At 41.2% G+C, this 16224-nt stretch overlaps 1 protein-coding gene across 1 annotated transcript; it reads right to left on the bottom strand.

Annotated features, from left to right (window-relative positions):
- Nucleotides 1-3797: 3797 nt before the first annotated feature.
- mmp13b (matrix metallopeptidase 13b) lies at nt 3798-7352 on the bottom strand. Its single transcript, XM_076735101.1, has 11 exons — nt 7250-7352; nt 7029-7139; nt 6499-6626; nt 6229-6377; nt 5950-6075; nt 5703-5858; nt 5495-5615; nt 5214-5347; nt 4972-5131; nt 4773-4876; nt 3798-4652 (listed from the first exon to the last, which is right to left on the bottom strand). The coding sequence occupies exons 1-11, from the start codon at nt 7337-7339 to the stop codon at nt 4552-4554; spliced, it is 1380 nt and encodes a 459-aa protein (XP_076591216.1). The 5' UTR covers nt 7340-7352; the 3' UTR covers nt 3798-4551.
- Between the last annotated feature and the right edge of the window lie 8872 nt (nt 7353-16224).

The raw sequence follows: 16224 nt of genomic DNA, 5'->3' as shown, positions 1-16224 counted from the left end.
TTGTTCCTTATTGGAGGTCTTGAAACACTTTCATGTTATATCTGTTATCTGATTTGTATCTTCAGCGTGTGACAAGAGGTATGTGAGGGAAAAGCATGACTTTGCTTGTCAAGGAACAAATCCTGGATCGTGTTACCCTCATCGACAACTGGCTTATTTCCATTTTTGCTTACACTGTGTTTTCTTGCACAGTGTGAAAATAGAAGCATATTCACACAAAATGATGGTTAGAAATGGGAGCACCCTGGAGGCTACTGATCATAATAGTGATAGTTTATTCACCCTCACGGATAAAACTGAATAGCATTTTTTATTTAAGCATTCCTGTATTGTTAAAAGCTACTGTACTGTACAGAGTTTATTTTACAACAGAAGTCTGGCTCAATTCTTTAGAATGTGCAAAAAGCATTCAATTTTCACACCATGCAAATCTAGAAATATTTAACCAACTAGTTCTATTTCAAACTTTTGCACAATTGTATATCAAGTTTTAGGGAAAAACAACAACTTAAGATCCATTATTCAGTGTTCTCAGCGAAGACCTTGCCTGCATTTATTCACAAAATACCAATAGTGTCTTTAATCTTGTGCAATGAGCACCTTAAGTGCTCCAAAAAAAAAAAATCCTAGCAACTAAGCCTAGCAAGGTCGCACCAAAGAGATGAACTCTTTCACCGACTTTACTGGTGACTTTTACGACACAGCTGGCTCTGCCCCAGGGTCATATCTGGTCAGGTTTACCTATTTGTGGGTCAATACAGAGCACAGTCGGACTTTCTCCACATTCCAGCATCCATGCAGCAGGAAAAAACACAGACTGTGCCTTTTCAGTGAAGCACTGGGTGCTTTATAAACACAATGACTTTAGATTTGTTTCTATTCTATTCAGGGAAAAGGAAGAATAACAACAGGAAGACAAGACAAGAAGGCCAACGGTACACTGAAGGCAACAGAAAATAAACATAAACGGAAGTAAGATGAACAGATATACCCAGAAGGGTAACATTTACCACTATCAGCATGAAGCACACTATAACACACATCCACCAGCAGCCCTGTTAAGAGTTATTTGAACAATACACTACCTGCCCTCAGGACTTTGCACCTAGCCGAGCTGCACTCTAACATGCATATTATGAAATCTGTACTTCTGTGTAAGCAGAACATTAACCTCCAGATCCTCCACATGTGCAAGCAGGCTGTCCTAATAAAAGAGGAAGATAAAAGAAGACTATCTTAATGACGTGACCCATGTCCCCAAAACCATGCTGCCTGCTCACACTCGGAATAATCAAGATAGTGTTGGAGTAGCAGCAGTCTTGCGTCACCCCCCTCATACTGGTGGTCTTAGGAGGGACTTTCCCAGAGGAAAAGGCATATATCCTGCTGCCCTCTCTGCCATTCTCCTCCATCTGGTTTCCATCAGGGGCTGCTGGGCTGGACTGAAGGTTTTCTCAAAGGATACCACCTTTTTTTTTGTTGTTTTTTTTCCCCCGCTCCATTGCCATTTTTCATTGACCTATTTCATCTGTCTCTGCCCTTGCTCTACATTTTATTAACTCCAAAGTGCTTAAACAGAGACAAATAAATAAGTAATATCAAATATCCCCATAAATTATCAGTTAAAAACAGACAAATCCATCTTATGAAGTGCTTAAAATAACATCAGAATAATCAAATGGAAAAACAAGAGGTGGATGAGAACATTACGGTTCATTTTTTAGCTTCAGAGAGCTCATTCCAGTCCGGAGCACTGATGGCTGAACCGCACCCTCATTGTCTTGGCAGCAGGATAATCAGAAAGGCTGCAGGATCTAAACCTTAGATTGCTCAGTAATGTAGCTAAACATCCACCTGGCTGTTCTTGAAACATCAGGAAACCCAGCATCACTGCTCAGCCTTACGTGTAAGCAGTAGAGAGACATTAAAATTCACGGCTGAATGAGTCGAAAGAGTTGGATATGGTAATGACTTTTGACTGGGGCAGGAGCAGGGAGAGGTTCCTGACTGTGACTGGAATGAGATAAAAAATGCGACCTCTAAACTAAATCCGCAGGGGCTAAAAGTGACTTCATTTGTTTCTCAGTCGCACTGCTCTACAAAAGTCAAGTCAGTATCAAAAATTGCTCAATTTCTGCAAACCGCAGAGGAGTGAGGCCATATCAGTTGTAAATATTTAGAGTCTTGTTAACTTTCCCCAGGGAGTGAAAATGCATCCACGTACAAGAGACAAAATGGTCCTCTCACTGAAATAAAGATTTAAAGCTTTGAACGTTACACCCACTGCACTTTCCCGTAAGTGCTTCCTCTATCTTTGCAGAGTTGGACTGGATGTACTTTCTCTCAGGCCACAAATATGCATCTCTAAACATCATAAGCATCAAGGTAAAGTTACCGGAAAAGTGAAGATTTTGATTTTCTGCACAGGCCTGGAGTCAGCTGTAACAGTATCAGTGGTTACTGCTTGTTAAGATGTTTCCTTTGTCATGTCTCTCCCCTTGTTCTGCTGCAAAATTGCAATTCCCATTCAAAACTCATGGCCTTTTATTCATCATTTCTGGCACATGCAAATGACAGTACAATCTTAATTTCATTTGAAAAAGCTTCATGTTAAAAGCACATTACTTTCAGACAAACCATCTGTGTTTCTGTAAACTGGAGCTTAGACTTTCAAAGCCAACATCAGTGATGAACACAAAGGATTTGTGAACCGGTGGTGCAGGCTGCGCCACGCAATACCTCGGAAATGAGCAAATGAGGTGACTGCTTCGCTGCACTGTAATTACATCCACATGATTGGGCCTGTGGATTAGGCTGCTTGGCTCAAGCTGCACTGTTTCCTAAACTTTGAGATAGAGATACTTTACTGACCTTTCAAAACGGGGCTACTCACACAACACAAGTTCCTCATTTTCGTTAAACATCTCACTTACCACTGAAAGAATTGGTTTGAAGCTGTTGCACAATGCTGGAGGATGAAGACGCTTTAGTAATATGATTAGTGCTTAGTCTGATAGATGTGTGGTATGTTTGGATCTCATGTGGGCAGAGTCAAAGATTTCTCCCCAACATTTGTTGTGCTAATGAAGGCTGCACTGTTTTTTTATTTATATTTTATTTACTAAGTCAGGAGCTGATTGAGACACTTGATGTAGAGACCTGGAGTACAGTAACTGTGGAATATTGCCATGATTTTGCATATATTTTGTATATTACTACAATTTTTCTATTTCTCTCTTGATCTGTCCCAGGACTGTTGGAGTAGGACCTTTAACCACACAAATTATCGATAAGAGTGACATCTAGTGGAAAAGACAGAGAACTACATGTGCATGACCCAGACTCTCTGTATGCAAGCGCCATACTAACACTATTGAGCATTAAATTTTCCTGTGTTGATGTAACATTGAGTAAATATTTTTGCAATTGATGATGTTTGTTGTATACTGGTGCAATAAATGAATAATCAGGCCTGCAGTTTTCAAACAGTCTATATATAGTTTTTTTTTTTTTTTTTTTGCATTTTAAGACAATAATCCGCTGCCAGGTTGCATCATCTGATAGTTTGCACAAGGCTTCCAGGAAACATTACAATAGCTGAAAAGAGGATTATCAGTGAACCTGAAGCCAAAAGTCTTCAGTCTGACTGAAGTTTATCACACCTGGTCAGTGTATCATGTGCAACCATGTAGCATTTGAGTGGCAGCGAGAGTCCAGCTGCTTTAACAACTTCACTGTTCTGATGAGAGACCACACTGGCTGTCTTAGTTGACTTAGAGTTTATTAAAGGACGAGAAAATTCACAAATGTCACATATGTCAAAAACGTGTCAGTGCTAAAATGACATTTGGTAAAAGCAGTATGTTGAGAAAACTGGTTTGAAGAGGAGGATCTTTCAGATGGTTAAACCTCATCGTCGGCATTCTCAATATGCAAAGATCTGTGCGGAGTACGGTCTGCAATGTTGAGGATGATACTTCAGATGTAACCTTGTATGCTGGAACTTCAAAATGTCACCAAATGGGACAAAATGACTTTACATTCGGCTCAACACCACGATCATTAATCCAACTTTGATTTCTCTGCTTTTACGGGTAATTCACAAAATGTATAAAAATCTAAGAACAAACACGTAATATATTAAATTACTAAACTCTTTGTTGAGTAGTAGCCCAATAATGAGTTATTTATTAAAGTTATTTGGCCACTGTTTCTGACAAGACACTTAACCAGCTAAGGATCTTGCTGTCCATAGTTAAACTTGTAGTTCAAATAAAGAGATATAAAATAAATAGCAATAAAAGGAAATATATTTGTGCGGAATTTCCCAGCATTCTCTATCTATTATATGACCTACAGGTGTCCAGCACTAGTAAAAATAAACATTTTTTTCTTGACTTGACATAAACCTGTTTAACTGGAACAGGTCATCTCTACCCTGCATGTCTCCATTTCTCTGCTCATTCAATGAACTGCATCCTCCCGTGTCTCATTTGAAACGCGTGTTTGGGTATATTGTTAAGCCACTGCGGACAGCTGCCGACCACCTCATCAGCAGTTGAGAATGGAGTTGGTCCTCTGGATGCGAATGACCTTCCTTGAGTTGTAACTGTACTCGTACTGCATGTGTTCATGGTAGAAATACAAATATCCTGAAAGAAAACAGTGGGATAGCAGTTAGGGAAAGCAGTATGGAGCTGGTGCATGACAGAAATCCTGCTTTGTTCTGCTTTAACAATACTGAAAATGCAACATTTGTGACTTCATTATACCATAGTGATAAGCAGCAGCATCAATCTCGTCATCCATCCCAGGAAAGTCGTCCTCAATGGATCGAGGGTAGCCAGTGTCCATGGTGCCTTTTGCTTCATCGTAGCTGTGGGCGACAAATAAAGCAAACTCAGTCTATCTGATTTTAAAGGCTATTAAACTTTCCTATAAGTGAGATATGTAATATTCATCACCACATACCTCCAGTAGTCTTCATCGGTGAAGAGCAGAGTTTTCCCGGTATCTCTGATGTACACAGCCGCATCGATTTTCCTTATTGTCTTGGGAAGTCCAAGTTTGTGTATGTACTTTGGGTAACCGTCCACAAGGTTATATCCATTCAAAGCCCACATTCGGATGCCTGTTGAAACACAGAGAAGAGTTTGCATCTTGTATCTAACAAATAATGACAAAAATTAATAAATAAGTACAATATAACTCACCACTAAATATGATGACTACGTCCTTCTCTGGGTTCTCGTATGCTGCGTCCACCTTGTTGGGGAGTGTGGGCCACGTGGACTTGATCAGTGTCTGCTCAGGCTCTGGCATCTGAGGATGGAGACGCCAGTAGAATCTGCAACAAGGTGCGACATTTTAATGAAACATAGCAGAACAAACTGAGCTATGGTCATAGGTTATAGGTGGTGGTTATAGGTTATCAGTCTTGTGCATGATGATCAATATCTGGAGTTTATGTATTACCATCTTATTCTTACTGCACCTGTCTTTGAAGATGATGGTTTCCCCTCTGAGCTCTGTGACAGCGTCAAAGGTTAACATGGGGTCACATTTGTTTGGTGCGTCAGGCTTTGGCTTCACTTTCCTCGGGTTTGGGTTTGGGCCTGTGATTGAACAGCTGACATTAACGCACCGTTCACATGATATTTCCATGGAAAAATAACACCACGTCTCATGCTATATTTCCCCACCGTAGAGCGCTTGAATGCCTTCAATGTCGTCTTCAGCGAGCGGGTACCCTGTGGCGTACGAGTAGACGGGGTACATCAGGGCGCCCGCGTCTGTGGAATGGGACATACCGAGGGCGTGGCCCAACTCATGGGCCGCCACTATAAACAGGTTGTAAGCTGCAGAGAGAGGATGCCCAGTCAGAATACTGTTCAGGTAAGTGTTAATCAGTTCAGTGACGTATGTTGAGCATTTGTGCATGACTGTCACCTGATGAGTCTTTGGTCCACTGTTCGTCCTCATCGAAGTGAGTGTCTCCTCCGATGCCTTGGCCGGGTGGGTAGGCGTGAGCCAGCAACCCGTTAGGCCCGTCAAAAGGGTTATAGTCTCCGTGCTCTGCAGAGTAAAGGAGAGATTCTTTAACACGTCGAGCAGAATGTTCACTATTCTTTAAAGCCAAGCAGCTGCAGTGTAGAAAAAGCAACAGCTCGTAGGCTTGTGTATGCATTCCGAGGTTATACAGTACATCAGAATTAACGCTTATTGCACCTTTTGCTCCAAAACTGATCATAATGTCAGCGTTGCCATGGTGCAGCTTCTTAAAGGTTAGTGGAGTGACATCAGCCCACACATTCAGCGCATTGCGGACGGCTCGGTCGACATCAGACTTCTTCAGATCTGGTGTATAATTCAATATCCTGGAACATCAGGGGGCAGGAAACAAGGTGAACGAGTGAATAAATGATACTGGTGTTCATTTCCTGAATTGTTCATCTCCACCATTTACATTATAGTCACAAGCGTTGTCTTGATGCATACCTGAATGTGACATTGTTATTTTGCCATTTGAGGTGTCGAGGGAAGTGGTTGTACTCCCCGATGTCTGGGACGCCACATCTGGCCTGCTTCATCAGCTCCAGAGTGTTGTCATCCAGATTTCCTGTCACCTTCAGAGGCGAAGAGGTGGAACGAAAATATATTAGATGTCAATAAGAGGACAGGTTTAGTCCTTGAGTCCAGACTTCAGTGATTCAGAAGAAGCACATTCTCTGAGGCTCTTCAACTCCTAAACTGTAGAAAAATCTATTTTTCTGGTTTTATTGTTTGTTGAATGTTGTCTTGTCCGCCCTGCACTCAACAAATTCCTAACAAAGGCTATTGTAAAGGCAGTGAAGATTACTCAGCTCAACCCAATTCAACTTCTTTCTGACAAAAAGCTTTCCACAAAAAACATGATTTTGCAGGAAAACGAGATGCCGGGCAAAGATCACCCCTCAAGCCAAAGATCTTGAACACATGTCAAGATTCACCACCAGCAAAATGAATAACTACTCTGAAGATCTGGTCACCTTGAGTTTGAAGAATTTCTGCATCTCCTTGATCTTGGTCTGAAAGACACCTGATGTCTTCTGTGTTCCTTGGAGACCAGCAGGGAGGTCATAGAAGCGACGCAGGTACTTCTGTTTATTGAAAGAGAACAAAAGCTGAACGACATTCATCATGGCGTGAAAGAGTAACCGCAAATTCCTCCATTCTAACGCTGTGGCAGTGTAACAAACAAAAATCTTACCTCTGCCAAAAGCCAGTTGTCCTTCTCTCCTGACGGCACAGGCAGAGCAAAGGAGTGAGCGACCAGCGCCAGCAGCAGCAAAGCTATCATTGTTGTTGTCTCAGTGTTGTCCAACCCAGTCATTGGGGTCAAGAAGCTTAGCAGGGTATTTATAGTGTTTATGGGTCCACTTTTTTTTCAAAGGGTCCAAGTGATTCATGCAAAAGCACCTCGCCACTTCCTTCTTTGCCTGTTGGGAATGTGCTTGTACAGTGACTGTGGTTTGAGTGTACTCCTTTGAACCCACCTAAAGTGCTTTGATAGAGCATTTCCCATTTCCCAGATTGCCATGACTTAAGAAGTTTGCCAATAGATTTACTGAAAATGCCTATGAGGCAAAATGATGCACCTTTTTTTTTTTCTGTCTTTCTTTTTTTAAAAACAAGAATAACATGGCAGCCTTGGCTTTTTTTTTTTTTTGCCGGGGAGAAAATACTCTGGGTTTTTCCTTTAATAAGGATGTCACATCATCAGCTATTATTTATTCATCCTCAGATAAAAAAAAAAAAAAGAAGTGCCCTACCTTAAAAAAAAGAGGGAATTTTGGGAATTTCGCTCATGCTGCTGCTGGTCTCATGATTGTCACCTTGTGTCTTGTTATTTTAGGTGAAGACGTTTTATGACTAACGAACACGTCACCATTAAGAAAGAGATGATGAAAAAATGACGTTTCAATGTAAAACTTGTGATTCCTTGCGATGTTACATTCTTCATCACTGGTTTTGACATAACGTGAGCGCTCTCAAACTGACAAACACCAAGTTAGTTTGATGCAAATGTCCCATGTGGGTTTTGTCTGGTAATAATTGAAAGCAGATCTTCCTGATTTAGGTGTTTTCCGACGTTGCCCTTCGCAGTAGTATGTGATTCACAGTCAGCAGGATTACACAGAGCAAAAATGACAAATTGTATACGTAAATGACCCCAGTGTCCTCAATTATGAAGTACTGTGGTCTGCAAGAGGTCTGATCACAGCAAAGAAACCCTGGTGAGCTACAACAAACACAAAACAATTTCAAACTCTGAATAAGCGCTTGTTACAGCGCCCAGTTTATATAGATGGAAGTTGTTGATGGGAAGGAGATATCAGTCACCAGCGTGCTGGAAATATACTTGCAGGAACTTGAAAATAAGTATGCTTTTCATAAGGACACTTTATGACCATTAAAAGTATTTGTAATTTAGTGCACTTTTTAAAAGTACACTTAAGTGCAATTTATAATACACTTACACTTTGACATACCACTTTAAGTATTAGTACAGTATAGTACATAATTAGCATATTTATTTTTAATAACTTTAAGAACTTGATATCTATGATATAGTTAGAAGTACACCTTTTAAAAGCACATGTCAAACACACTTTAAATTAAGCACAAAAGGTAAAAAAGTAATGACTTTTCAACACTTAAATTATTCTTCTAATGGACAAGGACAACCGCATTGAAGATGGTGAACATGGTGAACAAAACCTGCACAACATCAGCATGTTAGCGCTGCCACATGAGCATGTTCACCTGCCGTTAATGGCATTCATCTCAAAGGACTGCTATGTGCTGTGTAGGCTCGCAGAGCTGCTAGCATGGCTGTAGATTTCGACTTGTTACAGTGGAGAGAATATTTATCTCAAAGGCAAGGTTGAAAGAGATGGAGAGGACAACTGTAACACCTGGACTGATTTTGTAGTTAACAACTATTCTTCTCACACAGAGAGAAATGATATTCCCTTAATTTCAAAGAAAATGTTTTGACTTTTAAGTTAAAGTCACTCTTCTGTTTAACACTATGGTGGTAATTATCTTCAAAACTATAATGATCATGAAAGACCTTGAGAATATTGTTCCAGACCAGGATCCAGGAAATTACTAAGAAAATATAACTGCACAGGTACCTGCAGACACCTCAGGTCAAGGCAGGTAAAGACATGCCTCCTATCAGCGTCTGTGTGAGACAACAGAGGTATGTAATTACTTGCTCCTGCCACAACAATGGAATTCCTAAAATTCTATACTGTGGGAAAAAAAATGGGAAATGAACCACAAGAATCATACATTTTCAAACACTTTCCTGAATCAATTCATTCACAAGCATTGATTGTTATCACATCAAGTCAGATCTGCAACAGAAAAAACACTTTTTGAATGAGTAAGGATTCAAAGAATTCTCTCCAACTTAAACTGCTGCAGCAACAGCAATTAGGAGAAGTCAAACAATGATTTGACTATGGCACAATCCCAGTCATTATCAGCATACTTTTGTCTTGTAATGACAGTGTTTTTCTAGGTGTGAGACTGTATGTTAAGTGTTGCCTTTGAGGTTGGTATGTAGGCGGCAGAGAAAACCAAATCTCATACACGGCTTTAAGAAATACAGATTACAAACAGCTGGTGTCACCTGTCATTATAAAGTGATTTGTGGAACGTTAGCTACTGTCTGATGACTTGAATGAACCTACCAGTTTTTCCTAAACAAAGAATAAAAATATGGTAATTACTGTATCATAATAATGGTCATACAAATCAAAGAAAATGGTCATCTGCATCCCATTAGTGATATCATGTGCAATGTGTAACAGACACTGTCTCCACAAGCTTCAGCATCCTGTGGAGACAAATATTTTTGGACTACCATCATTGTTTAGACGGTGGCTAACGGAGTGCTCCTGACTCATGCCACGGGGAAGTTGCAGCAAGGGGGATTTTTGCTGTTATTTTAAAATGTTACCGACACACACACACAGACAGATATATGGAAACATACATTCTGATCTGTGTTGTGACCCACTGGTTGCATTCAAAGATAGCTACAGGACTCACACCTGAGAAGCACACGGATGGCACACCGTATGGTACAATGAACGATATATTATTTTAGGTTGCTGAAGTGAGCAGCATTGTTAGTCTGCCTGTAATTTTTCTCTAAATAAGGGGTGGTCTTACTTGTCTCAGAGGAACAATCTAGAAGTCTAAAGCCATGCTGGCTGTCCCATGAGGCTGTAAGTCTCATTACACGGCAGCAGCAGTGAGATGCTGGATGAAGAGTCAAATTTTTAGCACTAGGAGGGCAAAAACAGTTACACTACTGCCAGTGGGGCCAGAGGAAAACCCATGCCGTTTATCCATACTGAGCATTTTTGGACATTTCCAAAGCTCAAGTTTATGTTATCAACCTCAGCTGTACTCATTCAGCAGATTGAATGCTAATACCTGTTAAAATATCTGCTGTTGAACATCACACATATTTGGTTGTGTATTGCTCACATAAACTGAAATATCCACTATCATGGAAGCTGCAAACACTGGATATGCTACAACCCACGTCCCAAAAAAGTTGGGACGCTGTATTTAGATGAATAAAACTGAATGTGCTAATCCTTTTTGATGTATACTCAATTGAAAACAGTACAAGGACAATAGAGTTTTGTGTTAACAAAGACTTTGGGACGTTGGGAGCAACCAGAGACTGGGAGAGTTGTGAAATGCTCCAAAAACACCTGTTTGGAACATTCCACAGTTAAACAGGTTCATTGGTAACAGGTGATAGTGCCATGATTGGGTATGAAAGGGGCATCATTGAAAAGCTCAGTCCTTCACAAGCATGGATGAAGAGAGGTTCACCACTTTGTGAACACATGTACTTCATAAAACCATTGTCAGTAAACACAGTTTGTTAGCAAATGATTACATTCTGTTCCGTTTTAAACGGTGACTCAACATTTTAGAATGGGGGTTGCAGATGTTTGTAGAAAATCATGTTATTCTGCCTTTATTAGCAGTTATTACAGCATCTTGTTCTCAGAGTCTAAGCTGTGCTGTCATTTCAAGAGAAAAATCAGGTCATCTGGTCCCTCGTCACCCTGCATCAACAGGGAATCATGTTACTTGGTGGTTTGCTGCCCTCATTCCCTTTTGAGACCCTCTCTGCCTCTTCTTGTGATAGAGCAGCAGTTTGGTGAGATCTGACCCAAAGCCTTTTAGGTGTTGTCATTGTGGGTTTTTGTTATTTCAGTGCTTGGAGTTGGAGTGACTGCCTGACCCACTGGTGTTGCATTTCAGCAGGAATGACGCTCATCTTGTCACTGAAATCTGCTTCTTAAATGTCACTGTTGAGCCACTTGTTCATAATATTTTGGCATGGATCATGGAACAAGGGTATTCAGAGATGACGTGAGGTGTGTTGAAATCAACCACTTCCCTGCAGTGTCAGAGGGAAGCAGAACGCGCTCCAGAAGCCAGTTTACTGTGATAAACAGTGCCACGAAATGACGCGTTCTTCACTTGGATGTCTCCACTTTTTCATCATGCAAATCAGTTATTAAATGTTATTCTTGAATTCTTGTGTTGTAAAACTGCAGCAGGTAAAGCATTTAGAGCAGTGTGTGCCCCTGTTGTCCCTTCAAACACAATAAAATAAAAAACAAATGTTAGAAAATCTGAGAGAAAATAATTTTTTCCATTTTTAAAATGTTTTTACAGTACGCCCATGCCCACGTGAGGGTTACTGAATCCGTTGCCTAAGCTGGTCCAGAATATAAATCATGAACCTCCTCTGAGTTTGGACAGCATCGCAACCAACTCCTTCACATTCGACTGTTTCGTGGTCAGAACATTTGGACATAAATGTAAACAGTGCTTCTTTTGTAACAATTATATGTTCTTACTGTGAATGTTAGCTATTAACTTAGAATGTAAACTTGAAGATTCTGTACAGTGCGGCTTTATGTTTCCTCCAAAGTATAATTTGCTATTGCACAACAGCTGCATATGAGCATATTTTCTGATATAGATGACCAGAAGAGGCCAAGCCATGTCTGTTGGTGCCATTTCAAGCTGTAAGGTAAAGGTCTGCGATGAAGCAGAATAACCACAGACCTTTAACCTGCACAACACAGCTTGATATACTGCATCAACACACTTAATGTCAGCAGACTGAGGAAATATGATTTATACTCACTATACAGAGCCTGCCACTTGAATGTACTACAGCATTGCACAACCATGAAAGCATCACCAAGAGCAACATTATAGAACATTTATTGCGTGTGTTTTTGGACAAAAGCATCTGCCAAATAAATGTTATGTAATATAATGACAGTGGACATGGTTAGTAAACCACAATATGAAGCAGCTGCAGCCTACAGTAAAGAGAGGATTTAGAGTGCACAGATGGCAGCAGAATCAGAAATGATACAGTGCACTATTGAAACTCTAATTTAATCTTCACACATTGCAACCCCAATGCAATAGCTGTGCAACCGCAAAGATTCAAACCACAGTGCCTGCTGTGGTGTAGGGTCAGGCCCACTCAGCCAAATTTAGAGACGATATGCGCTGAAGACACGCCACAGGAGGGCAGCAGACACTGTCCCAGCGGACTGCTTTGGAGTGGGGGCACACAAACTCTGGTCCCTCTGGGCCCCAGCATGACTCTTATCATGCCCCATGGTTACCACCAACTCATGCTGAACCCTTAAAAATCAACTGGGGTGAAATCTGAATACACTGAGCACAAACACACGTACATTTTTGTGTCAGATATCAGCGTCATTACTTTTGGGCCATATTGTATCAGCGGTGAGCACATTTAGTTGCTTGTTTGAGCAGAATATGAGTTGGCTTTGCCGCAGACTGTAGAATGAGATGCATGTACACTAACAGGTCTTACATACCCTTTCTGGCTCACTTGGCCCCTCGCTGCGCATTGCGAAAGCTCTTAGAGGAGCCAAACATTATCATGCAGTCATCACTGAGTGTGTTTTTACTGCCACTGTGAAGGCATCCAACATAGAAGCTGTAGAATTATAATCTGACTATAAAGCCAACATCAAAAGAATGTATTAGCATTTTTTTTCCTTCTTGTTTTTCACACACTTATTTCAGCCGGGAGGAGAGTTGCAGTGACGTCCTTGATACTACCACTAGATGGCACCAAAGTCAGATACAAATGCTGCACAATGTGTCTCTGAAGGCACCATCCTTTATGACCTTCTTTCACATTGTGGATAAGCCATTTTGAAAAACAAAATTACAAATACTAGAATGATAAGATAAGATAATGACCACACCAGAAATCAGAGGCAGGGAAGAAAAGAGATAAACATCTGGAACAAATTCAGAACTTGGTGCGATTCTGTGGGAACCGTGAACAACATGAGTGACTAAACTTTCAGGTTTGATGGAGTTGGGACTGATTTATTTCTGCAGTAAAATGAATATACTAGATTGTGTAAAAATCTGCATGATTAATAAACTCATCTGTCATCACACTGAAAGCTTTGTCATGTAATTCTGACTCTCAGCGCCACCTTCAGGCCTTTGACGATATACAGTGCCTGGAGTATTGCACACAGATAAAGCTTGTCAGGAGTTATCTTTAGTGACAAAAAGAAAGACTCTCCAAGACAAATATTGGTCATCTCAGCTACTTGGTCCAATATGTAACATCTGTAGATCCTTGTCAGTGTGAAAGTGTATGTTTGGGGCAAAACAAAGATGTTTCTACCGTCTTAATTACCATGGCGGTCTCTCCCAGCTTGTAACTTTGCAGCTCCAAACTCCTCTCTCAATCATCACTCCTGCTTAAAATGACTTCATTACCTCGTCTGCACCCAGACCATAAAACCAGAGCCACACCACTTCTGCAAGTCTTTCTGCAAGAGAGCGCGGTGTCCCCTGGAAAACTTAGCTCATGTTGCCCCCGCAGAGGAATGCTGTTGGTCCTGTAAAGCTCCACAATGACCAATCAACTGTAATTGTACCCTGAATTTACCACGGCACCACCCATGCCAGTCTAGGCCGCCTTGCTTTGTCTTTGTCGAAGGCCTTAAATCCACCCCTGCAATTTCAGCTCCCTCTCGGCGAACTCTCTCATTGAAAGGTCTCACATGCATTTGCTGCTAAAACGGGACGAGAATAGGCTTTGATGTTGTTATTTCAGGAGCTCTTGCAGAATGCGTGGGACTGAGCGCTGCCACCCAGCTCATTGTGTTGCATCAGTCTGGAGGTTCCTTTACAGGAGCTCCCCTGAGGAAACCATTTACTCAGTGCTGCTTGCTTTTTGATGATATCAACATGTTTATGACAAACATACATAGTTGCAGCAATGAGCACACCTTGCAGAGAAAATATTTTGTTCGGTGCACGTTGCCTCATATTGCAGTTTCAACACATGTTTGGGATTATCTTTGTGTCATGACACTCTTAAACTGCCTGTGTAAATTCTGTGTCCTTGTCATGCTCATGTTGGTTCAATCATAGCTGAAACAATAGATTTCAGCGCTAACTTTGCATTTAATTTAAGTAAGATGTTGAAATTGAAACCATACACTGAATCCATTTAAACTGTCATTGGGGCAAACATGTCACGTGACAAAAAAATGTTCAAATGTCATTTCTATCTTTTCTCTTTTTGCTGTCTTTGGCTCTCTGCAAACCCCTCCCTAATTCCATAGTACTGTCTGAGGCTTCCTTTGGCTTGCTAGCGGTATGAGTCACAATAACCATTTAAAAGGCTTTCTCATTAACCAGAACTTCCATCTCCATGTGTCCAACCAGGCCACTACAATTCATGTAGTGTTAAGTCCGTGAAATGCATGTCATGCTGGTCTCTTGCTGTGTCTTGGTCTTGCTTATGCCCGGTCCATGTTTTACGGCACCCACATTTATGCCGGAGGGAGAGAGCTCTCCTTCCACAGAACCACAGGTTGACTTGAAGCTGGCCACTGTAAGTGCATAATTGCATGAGCTGCATTCCGAATGTTTGAGATTGGACTGCATGTGATTTTATCTCTTGTACAATGGCAAAAACATTTCAATTTTTAAGTGTTATGATTGAGGGATCTGCTCTTGCCTGCGTGTGGGATTTTGTGATTATGTTTTTATTTCTTTTGTTTTTGTGTGGGTGGGGGGCGGAGGTAAGTAACTGCACTGCCCTCGTAGTAGTGCAGTCCTTGTAGCTGTTATATTGCATGCTTTAGCAGAATCTGTCAGCATCCTCGTCTTTCTCTCTTCCTTTTCTCGAATGTATTCTTGTTTTTGTTTGGATGGAATTGTTGGGAAAGATGATCTGCACGGGAACTCGGAAAGTCTTTATTCAGTTTCTTGTTGTGAAGGATTTTAGTTGTAATTAGAGAAGGTGTAATTGACAGTTGACTCTCGAGTGTAGATTAGTATGTTTACGTAGACGTTCTTAATAACTGTGATGCACAGTTTGATGGATGCTACTCAGTACAATGAAAATGTGTAACCTACTGTAATGCATGCTGCAAAAAAGGAGCTCATCCACAAGCGGAATACAGCTTTCGATCTCGGCATTACTTGAGCTGTGCAGGACCACTTAACTTATCTGGCTCATCAGTGCAACATGATGACTGATGTGGATCTCAAATGTACTCATAGGAATACCTTCAGCAGTTCTACAACCTGGAAGAAGAGCCTAATGGACGCACGAAGAGGAGCGGGCCGTCCTTCACCTCCAAGGTGAAAGACATGCAGATATTCTTTGGGCTCAATGCAACAGGTGTGCTGGACTCAGACACCCTGGAGGTGATGAGTAGCCCTCGATGTGGCGTTCCAGATGTGGAGGAGTACAGCCACATCCAGGGGACACGATGGAGCAAGAATGTCATCACCTACAGGTATCTGGGTGGTCTTTAATGGTGTCAAATGATCAAGATGCTGTCGCTCTTTTTGCTTTCAAAGTAGAGTAGAATTACAGTCTGCTCATGAAAGATGAAGGCATGTCTGACCGAGATTGAACTTGCAAAAATAGAACAGTCTGGTTGTTCCTAAACTGCAAACCCCACCGATACGTGGGAAACATTTTGAGGCTGCGGGCAATAAAACATTTGGCAGAAACAGGGAATAGCAAGTGTCACAAATCATTATGGTTAACAGATTTTTGGGTTTGGGACTCCCGCCTCTGAGAGTTATTGTGGG

The sequence above is a fragment of the Chaetodon auriga genome, chromosome 7 (genome assembly GCF_051107435.1).
Source record: "Chaetodon auriga isolate fChaAug3 chromosome 7, fChaAug3.hap1, whole genome shotgun sequence".
NCBI lineage: Eukaryota > Metazoa > Chordata > Actinopteri > Chaetodontiformes > Chaetodontidae > Chaetodon > Chaetodon auriga.
Note: the sequence above shows the minus strand (reverse complement) of the source record. Positions and strands in the feature narration are given on the sequence as shown.

Excerpts from the sequence above, each read along its gene's own strand:
- mmp13b (XM_076735101.1), bottom strand. The coding sequence starts at position 7,339 with ATGATAGCTTTGCTGCTGCTGGCGCTGGTCGCTCACTCCTTTGCTCTG. Across the intron at positions 6,378-6,498 it reads AATAACAATGTCACATTCAG|GATATTGAATTATACACCAG; the intron begins GTATGCATCAAG and ends CTGATGTTCCAG. Across the intron at positions 5,348-5,494 it reads ACCATCATCTTCAAAGACAG|ATTCTACTGGCGTCTCCATC; the intron begins GTGCAGTAAGAA and ends ACCTTGTTGCAG.